The following is a 16,367-nucleotide window of genomic DNA, read 5'->3' on the forward strand; positions in this document are numbered from 1 at the left end:
TACCAATATGGATAGGATAGTTAAAATAGCGGAGGAGTTTTACAGAGATCTGTACAGTAGCCGAGACAACCATGACCTTAATACTATAGAAACTAGCAGTAACCCAGATTACAGCCCACCAGTAATGATAGAAGAAGTCAGAAAAGCTTTGGAGAGCATGCAAAGGGGCAAGGCTGCTGGTGAGGATCAGGTAACATCAGATCTGCTGAAAGATGGAGGACAGATTGTGTTAGAAAAACTAGCCACCCTGTTTACGAGGTGTCTCCTGACGGGAAGGGTACCAGAGTCTTGGAAGAACGCTAACATCATCTTAATACATAAGAAAGGAGATGACAAGGACTTGAAGAATTACAGGCCGATCAGCTTGCTCTCTGTAGTATATAAGCTATTTACAAAGGTAATTGCTAACAGAGTAAAGAAAACATTAGAATTCAATCAACCAAAGGAACAAGCAGGATTTCGAACAGGCTACTCAACAATTGACCACATTCATACTATCAGTCAGGTAATAGAGAAATGCTCAGAGTATAACCAACCCCTATACATAGTCTTCATAGATTACGAGAAGGCGTTTGATTCAGTAGAAATATCAGCCGTCATGCAAACACTGCGGAATCAGGGCGTAGATGAAGTATATATAAACATTCTGGAAGAAATCTACAGGGGATCAACTGCTACCATAGTGCTTCATAAAGAAAGCAACAGAATACCAATCAAGAAGGGTGTAAGGCAGGGGGACACAATTTCCCCAATGCTATTTACCGCGTGCTTACAGGAGGTTTTCAGAAGCCTAGAATGGGAACAGTTAGGGATAAGAGTCAATGGAGAATACCTTAGTAACCTGCGCTTCGCCGATGACATTGCATTGCTGAGTAACTCGGGGGACGAATTGCAACTAATGATTACGGAGTTAGACAAGGAGAGCAGAAAGGTGGGTCTTAAAATTAATCTGCAGAAAACGAAAGTAATGTACAACAACCTCGGCAAGGAGCAGCGCTTCGAGATAGGTAATAGTGCACTTGAAGTTGTGAAAGACTATGTCTACTTAGGGCAGGTAATAACCGCAGAGCCGAACCACGAGATTGAAGTAACTAGAAGAATAAGAATGGGGTGGAGCACATTCGGCAAGCACTCTCAAATTATGACAGGTAGTTTGCCACTATCCCTCAAGAGGAAGGTATATAACAGCTGTATCTTGCCGGTACTTAGCTACGGAGCAGAAACCTGGAGACTTACAAAGAGGGTTCAGCTTAAATTGAGGACGACGCAGCGAGCAATGGAAAGAAAAATGGTAGGTGGAACCTTAAGAGACAAGAAGAGAGCAGAGTGGATTAGGGAACAAACGGGGGTTAAGGATATCATAGCTGAAATCAAGAAGAAGAAATGGACATGGGCAGGGCATGTAGCGCGTAGACAGGATAACCGCTGGTCGTTAAGGGTAACTAGCTGGATTCCCAGAGAAGGAAAGCGGGCTAGGGGGAGACAGAAGGTTAGGTGGGCAGATGAGATTAAGAAGTTTGCGGGTATAAATTGGCAGCAGCAAGCACAGGACCGGGTTAACTGGCGGAACATGGGAGAGGCCTTTGTCCTGCAGTGGACGTAGTCAGGCTGATGATGATGATGATGGGCTAGAGATGTGTAGTACACGGATGTGCGGGAAAGAGAAGTGAAGGCGAGGAAGAGGGAAAACAGGAAGGAACGCCATTAGCCTCGCTGATTTCTCAGTCGGCCACTACTGCGTATCTGCCCACTCCACCTTTTTCTAATTTTGCATTTTATCGCACTACACAGAAGCACATACAAGTTATTTGAGCATAGTGTTTAATATGTTTCAGGAGAATTTCATATAACGATTCCACCACAGATATTTAACAAATTCTATTATTTCTCCCCCCCCCCTTTTTTTTCTTTCTTTTCTTTTTTTTAACATTGCGCCAAATTAATTTCACAGTCAAAACTCAGTATTCATATTCCCCTAATCTAGAAAATCTATAGTTATTTACTTGCATTAACCACCGGCTTCTTGGCCAATCCCCCTTAGTGGGTGAGAGCCACAAAAGAAAGGAACAAGCAAGCAAGCAATGTCTGCCATGAACGCAGTTGCATTGATCTGCCTTCTTCGAATAGTTGGGCATGTGATTCTTGTTTAAAAAAGTTGTGCTAAAGGCGCAGTGGTCGACCATTGGTAAAAACATTGCTTAGTGCAACGCCTAATGAAACTCTGATAGGACGCATGGCTATGATAAGGCCGCCCTATAATCAATGTTGGCAATTAGGTAATAAAAACAATACATTCAATTATCGCTGATATACGACGTATACAGCTCTCAGCCTCTGGCGTGACTAAGCAAATCTGTAACCGTAGCATTGTCTATTCCTTCCTTAACTGCACTACTTCAATACTGACATATGAGCCATCGCTTTAATGACTGCAGGTTTACGACCTGAAAACAAATTCTGCCGAGCCCTCCTTAGAAAGATTAACTGACGATTATTTATATGACCGTAATCAAGGCCACAAAAGAAAACTTTTTTTCTTTTCTTATCAGTAGGGCACACATGCGCGTGTTTATGTGTCCAATCCTATACGAAAACGTAAAACTACCCCTGTCATACATCGTTGATGCTTGAGATATTGGTACCCTATGCATGCAAACATGTCACTTTATAGAGGAATCATTGCGATGATGAATTATTGACGACCTAGATGTCTTCCATTTTCTAATCATTCTATACGGTAGTCAAGCAGCTGAGAGAATCTGGTTTGACCGCGGACAAACATAGTTAAATATAATACCAGAGTAAAAGGCCCAACATTTTAATGTAACGTGCAAGTGACACTCCATGTCATGCGAATCCTAGGAACGTTCCCAACTAACTTTTCTAGAATATTATCAGATACCTTTATTTTTAGGAGCGTTACGCAGAAATACACGCACCTATTAAATGGTACAGCGCCTGTGAAATGTTACTGTGCAGCAAGACGTTCAGTTAAATTACTAATACAGTCCTTACGTCACACTGATTGATTGATTGGTTGATATGTAGGGTTTACCGTCCCAAAACCACTAATCATTATAAAAGATGCCGTAGTGGAGGGCTCTGGAAATTCCGACCACCTAAGGTTCTTTAACATGCACCCAAATCTGAGCACACGGGCCTACAACATTTCCGCCTCCATCGAAAATGCAGCCGCCCAGCCGGGATTCGATCCCGCTACCTGCGGGTCAGCAGCAGAGTACTTTAGCCACTAGACTGCCGCGGCGGGGCTCGTTATGTCACAACTTGTGACTTAATGAAAATATGTTGTGTCATGCGCAAACTCTTCAGTGTTGTTAGCTTCACTAAGTAGGGAGACTAACGAAGTGCTTGAGAAGCTGTGCTCTCTTATCACGCTGGCAAAGACTCAAAGAGTCTATTCTGAGCACTTCTCCAGCTTTTTAAAACCTTTTTTCTGCTTCTACGACACGCAAATTAAACGTATGCGTAATGATTTCTCAAACAAAAGTAACTCGAATATGCGCACTTACAATTAAATTTAGTGCCCGTACTCAAAAAGTAACGATCAGACTTCGTTAAGCAACAGAAAGCAAAAATATTCACAGAACAAGATATGGGACAAAAAAAAAAAAGAAATGAAAACATAGGGCGCATTAGCGTGTCGCAACATCGCGAATGTTATGACCATATTTGATAACAAAAAAAAATCAAGAAGACAACTAGAAGCCCACGGGTGCTTTAAAGGCGTTTCGCAACTCACATCGCATTCATAAAAAAAAAAAACGTCCAAAGTGCGCTTTGGAGATTGGAGATATTTGTTGCATGCCGCTTATGATAATTAAAGAGGTGCTCCACAAAAGAAATAAAGATATAAACAGCGATGATACTAAAAAGTCAAGCTCAATTTAATCAATGTAGAATCAGCGCAAACCGCACTTCTTTCCATCGAGAAAGGACGAGCCGTGGCACGGTGCGCGCGATATAGAGAGGCGTTTAGACAGAAATATACGCCGTCATTATATTTCCTTTTCTTTTCTTTACATCGAAACATTCTCGAAAGCTTTCCTGCGATAATTTCGCTTATCTTTTCTTCTCAAATCAAACAAGTTTTCTTGTTTGTCCGCTGCCTAATTATTAAATGTGGCGCGCGTGTTCATTTGCTTCTTGAGTGGACCATCCTTACATTTTTCTGTTCACCCAACTATATCATAATTTTTTATGTCCATATTTTTTTTTCTCGCCAGCAACGAATGGTCACAGCGCTACGCCGGGGCTTGCATTAGCGAAACGATTTCGACTTATCGCGAAATCTAATTAAACAGGGCACTCATTTATTATTGCCGTTTTGCATACATACTTGGGGCCTGTTTCGTGCCCGCGGCACTGCGGTGGATCGTTCTCGCTGGTTCCTTTGTCATTTTTTTTTTTGCTTTGGACAGAATGTTAGGAAAGAGGGGTGGGTGTACGTAGCCCCATCTCATTTTTGTCCCGGAGCCGATCGTAGAAACCACGAGATAATTTGATTCTCATTAATGCCTGTTTGTCTCGGTCCATGTGGCGAGTTTCTTTCGTTAACACGTTTGATTTCATGGAAGTGCCCCGCTCTTTGTGCTCATTACCTTCTCCGCCCCCTTTTTTTAATACATTTCGACTATACAGCGAACACGCAATTATAAAACAGGCTATTTTACTTTACATTACATCCTCGAGTCCCGGATGTTTGAGATTGAATCTAGCTCGTCGAAGAAGAATAATGCGGGAAAAGTGTGCAACTCAACCCCTACCCCCTCCCCCGAAGACACCCGTAGAAATCTTCTCCCTATACGTACAAGAATGCACTTACAATCTCTCCTTCACTTATCACTTATCGTCGTACTAAAATATATTTCTCATTTTTAGTTACTATAGCGTTCTATGTACACCGAACAATGTTACATGGTCGAATTCGTTAAAAACAAGTGCATAATCAGGTTGAGAGGGGGGGGGGATATTTTGCGGCTACGCCTTTCGTACAATTTCGCATTGCTCTCTCAGGCCATTGTATTGAAAACACGTCGAGCAATTCAGTTCCCATTTGCAGCATCTAACTTCATATATGATGAATTAATATGGAGCCACCGAAATATACATTTGCTGGCACAGTGCTATTTGTGTTCTATACTTGTCTCTGTAGTTCACTCCTGAGTTGCTGCTATAGTTGCTTCGTTTCAGTGATATGATCGCGTCTAACGAGAACCCTGGGCAAGTATGACGTGTGTGACGCAGTGACCGTGACCTCCCGGTATTTAGGACCGTAGTTGTATAATTGCGTAAGGAGAACACATTTAGGTCGCCTCAGTGAAAATTGGGCCTGGCCCTTTTCTCTTCGAAAGCTCCTCCTTGGCATCAGCCACACTATTTCAATACTGTTTGGAATACCCAATTCAGAATACTGCCTACCGTGACAACGGTAACTACGGCATTCGTAACTTCAAAATTTCCCATAAAATGACAAATCTACTAATTCTTTTATTTTATCTGTTACCTCACAGGAAACTTTGCACTTACCGATAGTGGTTTACTATGGTGTGTTTGAACAGTCTCTATAAATAGAGGCGAAAATAACTATGTAGGGCAAGAAACCCACTTGGCTGAATCACAAACGTAAGGGACGTGAGGGAAGACATCACCGGCAGTGTGGCAAACACGAATGCTGCATTTTTAAGGCGGAGTTGCAGAGAAGTTCTGCAACAGATAACTCTGACTCAGCGTATAATCTTGCTGGAAATTTCACTCTGTATGAACAAGATAGTTAACATTGCAAACTGGTAAAATATGTCATCGCCATGATACAATCTTGAAGTTGAGTACAAAACTTTGAGTACACTATAGGTCACTCTTAACACTGTACACCTATGCCCTTTGTAACTTCTCTGCGAGAGTACCCTGACTTCAATCTTTAATTCGCTAACATCGCACCTCTTGTCTGCACAGGTTATTCGGCACCACCGGGCTATGCTCAGCGTGCAACAAGACCATCCCAGCCTTCGAGATGGTCATGAGAGCACGCGGCAACGTCTATCACCTGGAGTGCTTTGCCTGCCAGCAGTGCAACCACAGGTAAGAGAACCATACTGCACACACACCCACACACACACATGAGGAAATGCTAGTGATGTAGTCTGGGGGGGGGGGGGGGGCTGCCCATAGGGCCGGAATTAGCCAAAGTCTCGGGGAGATGTCGAGGAGAGTAGCCGAGGCTGATTACAAGAACATTTATTTACACTATTTGCACAGTGATGGTAGCGTTGCTACACGGTGGAAGCTCTCAATGGAAGCTTGATGGGAGCTTCTGGGAGCTTGTCCGTAGCGTCTGGGCGCTCGCATTTTAGGCCTTGCTCTTTCCCTGCAGGGAAAACAATTGAGTCTAGGACAGTCCAGTGAAATTGTCACCTTCATCTCCACCCTCAAAAGAGGAAAATTAAACCCTGCCTACTTCCCAACCCAGGAAAGAGGGAAGAGGCATGCCCAGTTCATCCCATGGCGAGGGAGAAACACTACGCACGACACAAAACAGCGCGACGATGCTGGGTCGTACATGCAGATCAACTGTGTGGATAGGTGCAGAGGTGACTCATCAATGGGTCCTGCAGCACCGGGCAGGCCACGGCTTGTGAAAAACGGTCGCCATGAAGGCACCACGGAGTGCATGAGAAACGTACTTGACGACCGCTTCCAAGCTCTTGGCTAATCGTTCGGCGCGTCTCGTAGGACGTTGAACAAAGCAAGCAGCCTCAACCGCCAACAGCACTTGCTAGGACGTCAGTCGGTCTGGCGTGTTCAAAGGATTTTCGATGAACGTGCCGACTACGCTCGGGAATTCCAAATACTGCTGTCGTGTTGTCGTTGCCTTTGGCGCATCCCTAGGAGCGCTGACCCGGAAGAAGTCATGGTACGGTTTGCTGCAATGTCTCACGCGTCCAAGTGGCGCCAAGCCACGGAGGCCGATCATAACAATCGTTTTATAATTTCCTCCATAACATGACAGCCCAATGCCATGAAATGTTTCGGGTGGACATGCACAGTACATGCAACACAACACTTGAAGCTACTTTAGGCACTGTGAATCCACTTTATGCAGTCGACATTGTAACACAAGTAATACATGTGTAGCTCCTATAGTTCTGAATGAACTAGTCATACGGTATACCCTCGTAGGTAACGATGCCGTCTAAAATGCTGCTACTGTTTGTGATTTTCTCAAGTCACTTCCTTTTAAACAGGAACGCGGATGTGCTTCATAGGGCTAAGACAACAGTGGCGGTCGTAGAATTGCTGAATAAATAGAATTCATTGTGTCTGTTGGGAATCATGCATGCATTTATTATATTTGCTGCGCTAATTGCCGGGTGGATATAAAATCAAGTTGTAATACAGAGGAGGTGAACGCCACACGAATGCATATGCGCAGGTTCTGCGTGGGCGACCGCTTCTACCTACACGAGAATCGCATCCTCTGCGAGTACGACTACGAGGAGCGAATGATCTTCGCTAACATGCCGTACTTCGGCGGTGCCGGTGGCGCTGGCACCGGAGGAATGCCGGGGCCAGGGGCCAGCGGACCAATGGGTCTCAACCATCACCACGGCCCACCGCCACCCGGAATGACGTCGGCCTCGGGAGGTGGTCTCGGGGGCCAGCCCAAGCGATTGCCAGGACAGACACCGCCTGTGCCCGTGCCCCCGATGGCTGGACCCGGTGCACAGGGAGCACCCCCTGGCCCGTCCGGAGTGGCGCCTCCGGGGTCTCTGCCAAACGGCACGGCAGGTCACCACATGACGGACGGTGCGGACCATCTCTCGGGTGGTGTCCACACCGTGGGACACCCTTCGGCGCACAGTGGTCCCTTCGGGAACCAGCCACCCGGCACAGAGTCCATGCTGGAAGCCAAGTGAAACCAGACTATGCCGCCGTTGTCAAGGCTGGGATCCTTCAAGATAGCACCGCCTCGATCTACTAGCCTGGTGTAATGGAGGCGTTTTCATTGGTGAAACGATCGTTCATTCCTGTCAAACGGTGCCACCGTAATGAAGAGAACTTCGGGATAAAAGTCTAGGCTAGGCATCGGTTGGTTTTCTCGGATAAGTGTGAAACATTTGCGTTTTAAATAGCAAAAAAAAAAGAATCGTTTTATGATACAAACCCCGATACACACATTACTATTGCGAGTTTTCACGTTTGAAGATGAGGGTGTCTGATTGGAACACTGCATTTGGGTTTATTCTTTTTCTCTCATTCTTTCTTTCTATCTTTCTTTTGTCGCCAGTAGCACGTTTTGAGTAAATGCATGTAATGTTTCAAGACTAGCATAGAGTAAAAAAAAAAAAACGGAAAGAACACTATCGCGTTCAACAGTACTTGCTGCACAAGAGCTGAGAATGGAGCTCACGGAGCAGGTGGCCGCCAATATGTGAGACTCCTGGAAAAATTAAAATGCTGAAGATACCAGCAGTCCACCGATGCGTATACCCCGCTCACGTTATTGTGCGTTTGTATCTTGGACTAATTTGGTGATAGGATCGGACTACGTGAGTCAGCAATCTTGTCATTTGAGCGAATACCCGCTGTGACTGCCTCATTAATAATGATTCATTTCCCTTTGTTTATTGGGCCTCAATATATCGTTGCATAGTAGATGATTACGTTAACTGATAGCGGGACACGGTGCGTTAGTTCACGTGAGCCGATCACTGTAGTCATCGGCTATTATCTCGCTCAATAATTGCTCCCGCTAAACTGCAAAATGGAAAAAAAAAACTAGCGATTGTTCCATAATCGAATACAACTGATGAGTGAAGGTTAGTAGAAGCGGGACGCAAACAATTCTGCGCCTGGTCTCACCGCTGGCTTTTATGAATGGCGATAGGTTGGGGAGCGGGTAGGGAGAGCGTCTGTAACGCTCGGTGGCGGGAACGACTGAGCAAGTGAGCGTGCGGCGCGCGCAGCGCAGGGCGAGCCAGCCCAGGAAGCAGATCTACCACTGAGTGGAACCCCGAAAATGCCCCGCGTTTGAAGGCAACAGGGCGAAGCGATGGTTTCGCACGTTCGCTGGTATGAGGGGAGAGGGCATAGTAAAAGAAGGAAGGAGAGGGGTTCAGGTGAGAAATGGGGCAAGCGGTAATGCAGCGGGGAGCTTCGACGACGACGGCGGCGACTGTGGGCAGCGGGCTTAAAAACCTTCCCTTTAAACCCAAAAAACAAAAAAAAACGAATAAAGAGGCACGGCAGCGTTGGGGCATGAGGAAGCATGTTATACTAAAGGCGAGTAATGTCGTGCGAGTTCGCGCAGTAAGGTAATATTGCCGCTTCGACGAGAAGCAGCAGCTGATCCATAAGCAGGACGAGGAGGTATGCGCATTGCAGGACACACAATACCCTTTTCTTCATTGATTTCGTGAGCATGTTTCGTAAAAATATCTCGCGTTTGCGCAGCCATCTCGGACACTAGCACCCCCCGCCACATCACGCGTTGCATTTGTGCGCGCGAGTACATATGATTAGGCGATAATTCTGGGAAGAAAGTATGACGTGTGCAATTGTCACTTTATGACATTACTCCAGCAGAATCAGAATCTCCGGTTAGCAGTGTTGCGATCAAACAAGCAGTAGGTGCAGCACTGTGTTCTTTCACGCGCTAAACAAGCGCCGTTGAAACAGTAGTTCAGTGTGCAAATTTGCTAACGCCGTTTTGGTACGCAATCATCCGCGCTATGGCTTAAAACAGTCAATTTGTTGTAGAGTGTAAAGTCGCCCCCTTAAGCAAGCAAGATGATGTAGGAACTGAAGCAACTGAAACATGAAATTGCGTGTTGGTGTATTTTGCAGTAATGCATTTGTGCACTTACTCATATGTGTATACGTGCGTTCCTTATAGCTTATTCGGTTCAAAGGTCCAGAAAAGGCTAAAACATGAAATTCAGAAAAAAAGGCAGACTACAGCTTTGGTTCTAATAGATGTCGAAGCCTTTGTACGAACATCAATCTCTAATCAATATCATCACGTATTTGTTTGTAGGCTTTTTTTTCGCATTGAAAGAAAAAAGACAAACTTTCGCTGTTGAAGCCGTTTGCGTTCTTCGCACATGTGAAAGATTACTGGACTCTGCCAGCACTATAAAAAATGACACATGCACTTTACCAACAATGGGCGCAGTACTGAGCCATTTCTGTTACGCTTGTGGGAAAAAATAATCTCATTTTTTCTGAGGAAGGTGACGGGTATTCTTTATTTTAGGAATTATATTTTTTCCCCGAAAGATGGTTGACGATGGATGCCAACGCCGTAACTTTTTGACAAAAGTCATTCTTCTCAAAAACATTTGGTTCGGTGATGCGTGTTTGCTCACTTTTGGCGACAGGTACTTTTATATATATATATATCGCCGAAAAAGTTCACGCAGGTGAATGCCGTAAGAACAGTCTTAACTGTGACGAATGCAATAGGCTGAGTGGGAAATGAGATTTGATTGATATGTGGGGTTTCACGTCCGAAAAGCACCATATGATTATGAGAGACGCTGTAGTGGAGGGCTCCGAAAATTTGGACTATATGGGGTTCTTTAACGTATACCAAAATCTGAGCACATGGGCCTATGCCATTTTCGCCTCCATCGAAAATGCAGCCGCCACAGCCGAGATTCAATCCCGCAACCTGCGGGTCAGCAGCCGAGTATTTTAGCCACTAGACCACCGCGGTGGGGCGAGTGGTGAATGAGACTGCATAATGAGGTGCTGCCTTTGTCAATGAAATTGTGTTTAGAAAAAAATATTTAACGATTTCGTGTACTTCGAACTCAACTATGGGAGAGCACTGAGCCATCCCGCTAAAACTTCACGGGTAATTTAAACCATGCATTTATGGCACACATATTGAAGGGTGTACGAGGCGTCTAGTCAACAATAAACATTCTCTACAGCACCATGACTTTCACAGTCATGCTGTAGTTGCGGGTGTTGCTTGAATACAGGGGACAATTGTTTTTTTAAAGCATATTGACGCCACCAGCAAGCTTCTTAACGTTTCCTTTTTTTTTCTTTTGCCATTTAAACATAGTAATGCCACAATTTCTTTTTTGTTTCTTTACGTAACCGCACAAACGTAGCCAGCCTATATTCCTATGACGTCTGAACAAACTGTGAGGAATGTTTTACGTCATCAACTGGATGAATTACTCAATGCCCATAGCATGGTAGCAAATCGGGCACACATCGCTCCCTCCTTTCCGTTTTCTCCTCGACAAGCGCACAGATAAACATTATTGACCGCCGTACTTGTTTTAGGACATCACAGAGTTGGATTTTGCCACTCATCTTTTTGTGTTTTTTCAATAAATACTGCCCCATCCCAATATTGTAAGCTTACCACTGATACACGCTCACTCATTAGCATAAATTGGGAATAACACTCCCACTTCTTGGTGTAGTCAAATGAGACGCTCTAGTCGCTTTATTGAAAGACTGTTATGTTCATATTATTTTCTTTATTGCGTTCATCATAAAAGGTGTAACCTCCGAAAATATGCCTTTTCTGTGCTTGTGAACAAGGGAAGAAAATGTTCCGGCCATCACGAGAGCATACACGCTGGCTTGCGGCATTGATTTCATCACTGTTGCATTTTGTTTCGCGATGTCGAGCTGGGCGCATGGCAAGGCGCGTTCTTTGATATTAAATTACACTGGCCATTGGAGTAGGGGATCATAACACCGAAGTATAGCATATGGTTAAGCGAATTGTAACGTCATGATGGTCAACGCAGAAAAAAGATTACAAGTAACTGAGGAATTTGTTTCTGAGGCATTGTTGTACTTCTTCTTTAAATCACACTGAAGAAGCTACCGGTGGATCGCCTCGTTGAGTATGTAAATAAGCAACACGCACATATTCTTGTTTTGTTATACCGTTGTTGCATTCACGCGAATACAGTCAAAACCATCGTTCGTTCTCAGCGGTAACGTTGGTATCAAACTTAACGCGTGAATATATATCGTGTTCAGCACGTTTTACCTGTCGTCAACAGCTAGTCCCTTATACAGTTCTGTTTTCTCCTCGTTCTAGCCTTCGTCTAGTCAAACGAGTGCTCATTCGCGAACATCAGGTGGCTTATCTGCTACCACGCCTCCACTAAAAGGCAAGAAAAAAATGCCCCACGGTAAGCAACACTAATCAAAACGTACTTCCGCGTTTTACCACTGTAATTAAGCCCACCCCTGTAAAATAAAGAAACATGTAGTTCTATAAACCGGTAAATAAACTCGTTTCATAAAATCTGACTCAATGCGTCCTGTGTGTTCTTTCTTTTCTTTTTGCGATCAAAGTTGTTCCTACGATATTCTGTGTGCCGAATAGTCCTTTTATGCTGGCTTTTCATGTGATGGCGCACACGCAGTGTAAATCGATACTTGTCCATTAGCGTAACCTTATACGCCAAGTTATTGTTGTCTCGTCACGTAGGTATTGTTCTTCTCTGAAAGGAGTTCCTTGCTTCCTAAAGAAGGCCTATAGGCTTCTAATTACATGGTCACTATTCTTCTCTATCGTGCATAAAAAAGTAGAGCGCGTAGAACGGAACGATGTTGTTTAATAATGTCCCATGTGATTAGTGTATACAGGAAAGCTCGGAATCACGAACCATAGTTACCTGCTTCCCGTTAATAAAACAAATATATTTTTCCTAACTTATTTGGCTTTTGAGGTTTAGCGCAGTCATATCGTTATGAGAACTTATGACCTTCGCTTGAGAAGAAACAGTAAGGGTACCATAATCAGTGATTTCCACCAAAGAGAAAAGAAAATCACATATTATAAAACGTTTGAAAAGAGATATTGCTATGTCTGAATGAATACTTGCCGCAACAAAATCAACTTTATGACACTACTTACGTTTACACCGCGATCTTCAGAACAGCTACTTAGCTGCGGTCGTCTAAAACAAGAGTGAAGAATGAGCAAGTGAACGGGAACGGAAGAAAAATAGAGGTACGTTTCTCTTTCTTTTTCGTCATCTAACTTCGTACATCTGTTGTCCACAGATGCGATGAGAGATAGTCTTGTTTTTATTGCAAGCACCTACAGTGATAAGCAACTTTTGGTTTTCAGAATGCCTCAAACAAAGAAGCATTCAAAAACAGGAAACTAAACTGTAAACACGTATTTACGCGGGTTTACTTAGAAAAACCCCTGGAGCTCCAATCAGTCGTAACTGTCGCTTTAGGAGAGATTGCCCTAATATTGCTGTGACGCAGAAACGATGTGGGCTCCTATATGATCGTTAAGACATCTCATCCAGGGTGCAAGTAGAGCCTACAGCCGGTGCAGCTTGCAATGAAAATGGAAGCTTCCTTCGACCCTGCATCTTGCGAACTCTTTGTTGTTATTTTTATTTCATGTAAGCCCTGTCTTTCTCATAGACAAAACAACATGAGAGTACATCAGCTGTGACATTGTATACGTTTGCGACTCTTCTAAAAAGAGAGAGCGCTGCTTGCCGATTAATTGCACACTTCGAGCACTGGCTCCTTCTGTCTCGCAATCATAGCACTACTCGGACTACTCGATTTGTTCAGCGGCAGTTATGATCGCAAGAGAGCATCCAATTCGAACATACATCACCACTGACAATTTGAGAGCCCACATAAGACACCTCTGCCGAGTTCCTGGTCACCATGTTGCAGTGTTGCCACTTCAAAGACCACACGCGATGTTTTCAAAGATTATTTCTGCACATAGAGAATGCCTTCCTTTTGGCTTCACTCCAGCAACAAGACCAGCGTCACCCCCGTGGTGCCTACAACAACCACAGGTGTGCCTCACTATTCCGGGAATAACGAACAAGAGCCATCATTCAACAGTGGTCCTACGACAGGTGACATTGTCGCTACTCAACAAAAAATACGGCCAGAGGACCCACATTTACACCGATGGATCGGTCTCGGCTGACAGCTCCACAGGTGCTGTTGTCATCCCGGCGTACCAGGTCACTATAAAGCTCAAACTGTCGCATAGGACAACATCCACAGCAGCGGAGCTTGCCGCCTTACGTGCTGCTATACTTTATATCGCGGAAGCCCGACCTCAAAAATGGGCTGTGTTCTGCGACTCCAAGGCATCCCTTCAGAGCTTGCAATCAGCTTTACGACAGAGGGAGCATCAACAACTAGTGAATGAAATAAGAGAAGTGATTCACGAAGTTTTATCAAAAGGACATGACTTGGTGTTCCAGTGGTTACCGGGACATTGTGGTATTGTCGGTAATGAACTTGCTGATAATGCTGCCCGATCCGCCCACGCGGACGCCCAGACAACCCCAATTCCATTGTCGAGAACCGACGCTGCAAGGGGCCTTCACTCGTTCGCTAACACCATGTCGGAAACTTGGCTGAGTGACCCCAGTGTCAGGAACCGCCGCCTACACAAATTGGACCCATCGAGAAAGCTTAAAGTTCTATCGGACCTCTCCCGCCAGGATGCAACTTTACTGTGCCGCCTGTGGTTAGGAGTAGCTTTTACAAAGGCGTACTCTTTTCGCATAGGAATGGCGGATAGCTCCCGATGTGAATCGTGCGACACTGACGAGACAATAGAACATCTACTGTGTTCATGTGAACGTTTTGCGAGCGAACGCAACTTTCTACGCGAAACGTTAGAGACAATAGACAGTAGACCTTTTTCCGAAGAGAAGATACTTGGCTCATGGCTCTACGCGTCGCTGGCCAGCAAAGCGACGCGGGCATTGCTAAGTTTTCTAAAGACGACCGGACTACGCGACTGCTTATAAGCGTGCAATGGACAAGGTCACTTCTACACACACGTTGCCCTTCACTTCTCTCTCTCTTCTCCTTTAATCTCCTCACCCCTTCCCCCCAGTGCAGGGTAGCAAACCGGACGTGCGTCTGGTTGACCTCCCTGCCTTTCATTTCTTCCCTTCCTCCTCCTCCTCCTCCTCCTCCTCCTTGTTCAGCGGGGCACGTGACACTGCACAAAGAGACATTCTTTTCGAAAAACATAAATACCTTGAAATGGATGTCCACCATAACTGTATACTCCGCACTAGAAGCGAAAGTTGGCCTAGTTGGTGGCTCATGCTTGGATGAAAAAACAGCCCAAACATTTAGACAAACACTGAAGAAGAGACGACAAAGCCCTGAGTTCAGCGCCGTCAAGGCGCTGAACTTTAGGAGCGGAAAGATGACTGAAAGAAATAAGAGCGAAATGTGGATTCATCGATGAACGATAAGCTCCACAAAAAGCAGGGTGAAACAAAGTTATATAAGATATTGTAAATATGTGGCTGACAGAACAGCCGACTCCGACTCGATAAATCAGGCGGACGTTTCCTAGCGTCCGCATAAGCCCATAACGTAAACATTGCTTCGCCTTCTCCTTCCAAAAAGCTCCCGCGCTCACTGGCATGCCGGCGCAAAGCTGGTCTTTTCTTCTCTCAGGCTGAATGCGGCAAACTCAACAATATCCTCAACCAAAGATAATCATCATCGTCATCGACATCGTCATCGTCGTCGTCGTCGTCATCATAACTACGCCCATTGCTGAGAAAAAGCCTTTTCCATGTTCGGCCAACCAACCGGGCCCTGGGATTTCTGCTACCACGTTATACCTGGATGCTTCTTAACCTCATCTGCCCACTTAATTTTCTGTCTCCCGCTTACACCTTTGCCTTCTTTTGGAATTCAGTCAGTTACCCTTAATGACTAGTGGTTATTCTGCCTACGCAATACTTGCCCTGCCCGTGTCCTATTCTCCTTCTTGATTTCCAACTATGATATCCTTAACCACGTTTGTTCCTGACCCACTCTACTCTATTCTTGTCTCTTAAGGCTACTCCTGTGATTTCCCTTTACACAGCTCGCTGCGTCATCCTCAACGTAAGCTGAACCTTCTTTGTAAGCCTCCAGGTTTCTGCTCAGTAGGTAAGTACCGGTAAGATGCAGCTGTTCCATTCTCTTGAGGTATAGGGGTAAACTACCATTCAAGGTTGATTAGTAATTATTTCTGACATATTTGCGAGACCCACTGACTTGGTTATGGCGTTTCTTTGCTGAACTACGGCCATCTCGGTCGAGGTGGCCTCCTTTCGATGCACGCCAAAGGATAGATTTAGGCGCACGTTCAAGACCAAATTTTCGCAGCCCTCCAGCAAACCACGTCTCATATATTTATCGTAGATTTAGGATGTATGATACCGACAATTATTGTTCCGGTTGGAAGTGCACACAAAGCATTACAATCTACTGTACACAAAGCCAGGCTTACCGACACGGATGCAAGAAAAGGTAAACAAAGAACGTAAACATTGACGATTCTTTTTGTTTTT

At 44.9% G+C, this 16,367-nt stretch overlaps 1 protein-coding gene across 1 annotated transcript in view; it reads left to right on the forward strand.

Moving 5' to 3' along the window:
* LOC119170327 (uncharacterized) overlaps window positions 1-12,309 on the forward strand; it is a 115,100-nt gene extending 102,791 nt beyond the window's left edge. The window contains exons 3-4 of the mRNA XM_075876901.1: window positions 5,974-6,099; window positions 7,451-12,309. Of these exons, the coding sequence (XP_075733016.1) occupies window positions 5,974-6,099; window positions 7,451-7,934 (610 nt within the window). The 3' untranslated portion in view covers window positions 7,935-12,309. The remainder of the gene's footprint in view (window positions 1-5,973; window positions 6,100-7,450) is intronic.
* Window positions 12,310-16,367: the final 4,058 nt, after the last annotated feature.

Source organism: Rhipicephalus microplus, chromosome 2 (assembly GCF_043290135.1).
Source record: "Rhipicephalus microplus isolate Deutch F79 chromosome 2, USDA_Rmic, whole genome shotgun sequence".
In the NCBI taxonomy this organism is placed as follows: Eukaryota; Metazoa; Arthropoda; class Arachnida; order Ixodida; family Ixodidae; genus Rhipicephalus; species Rhipicephalus microplus.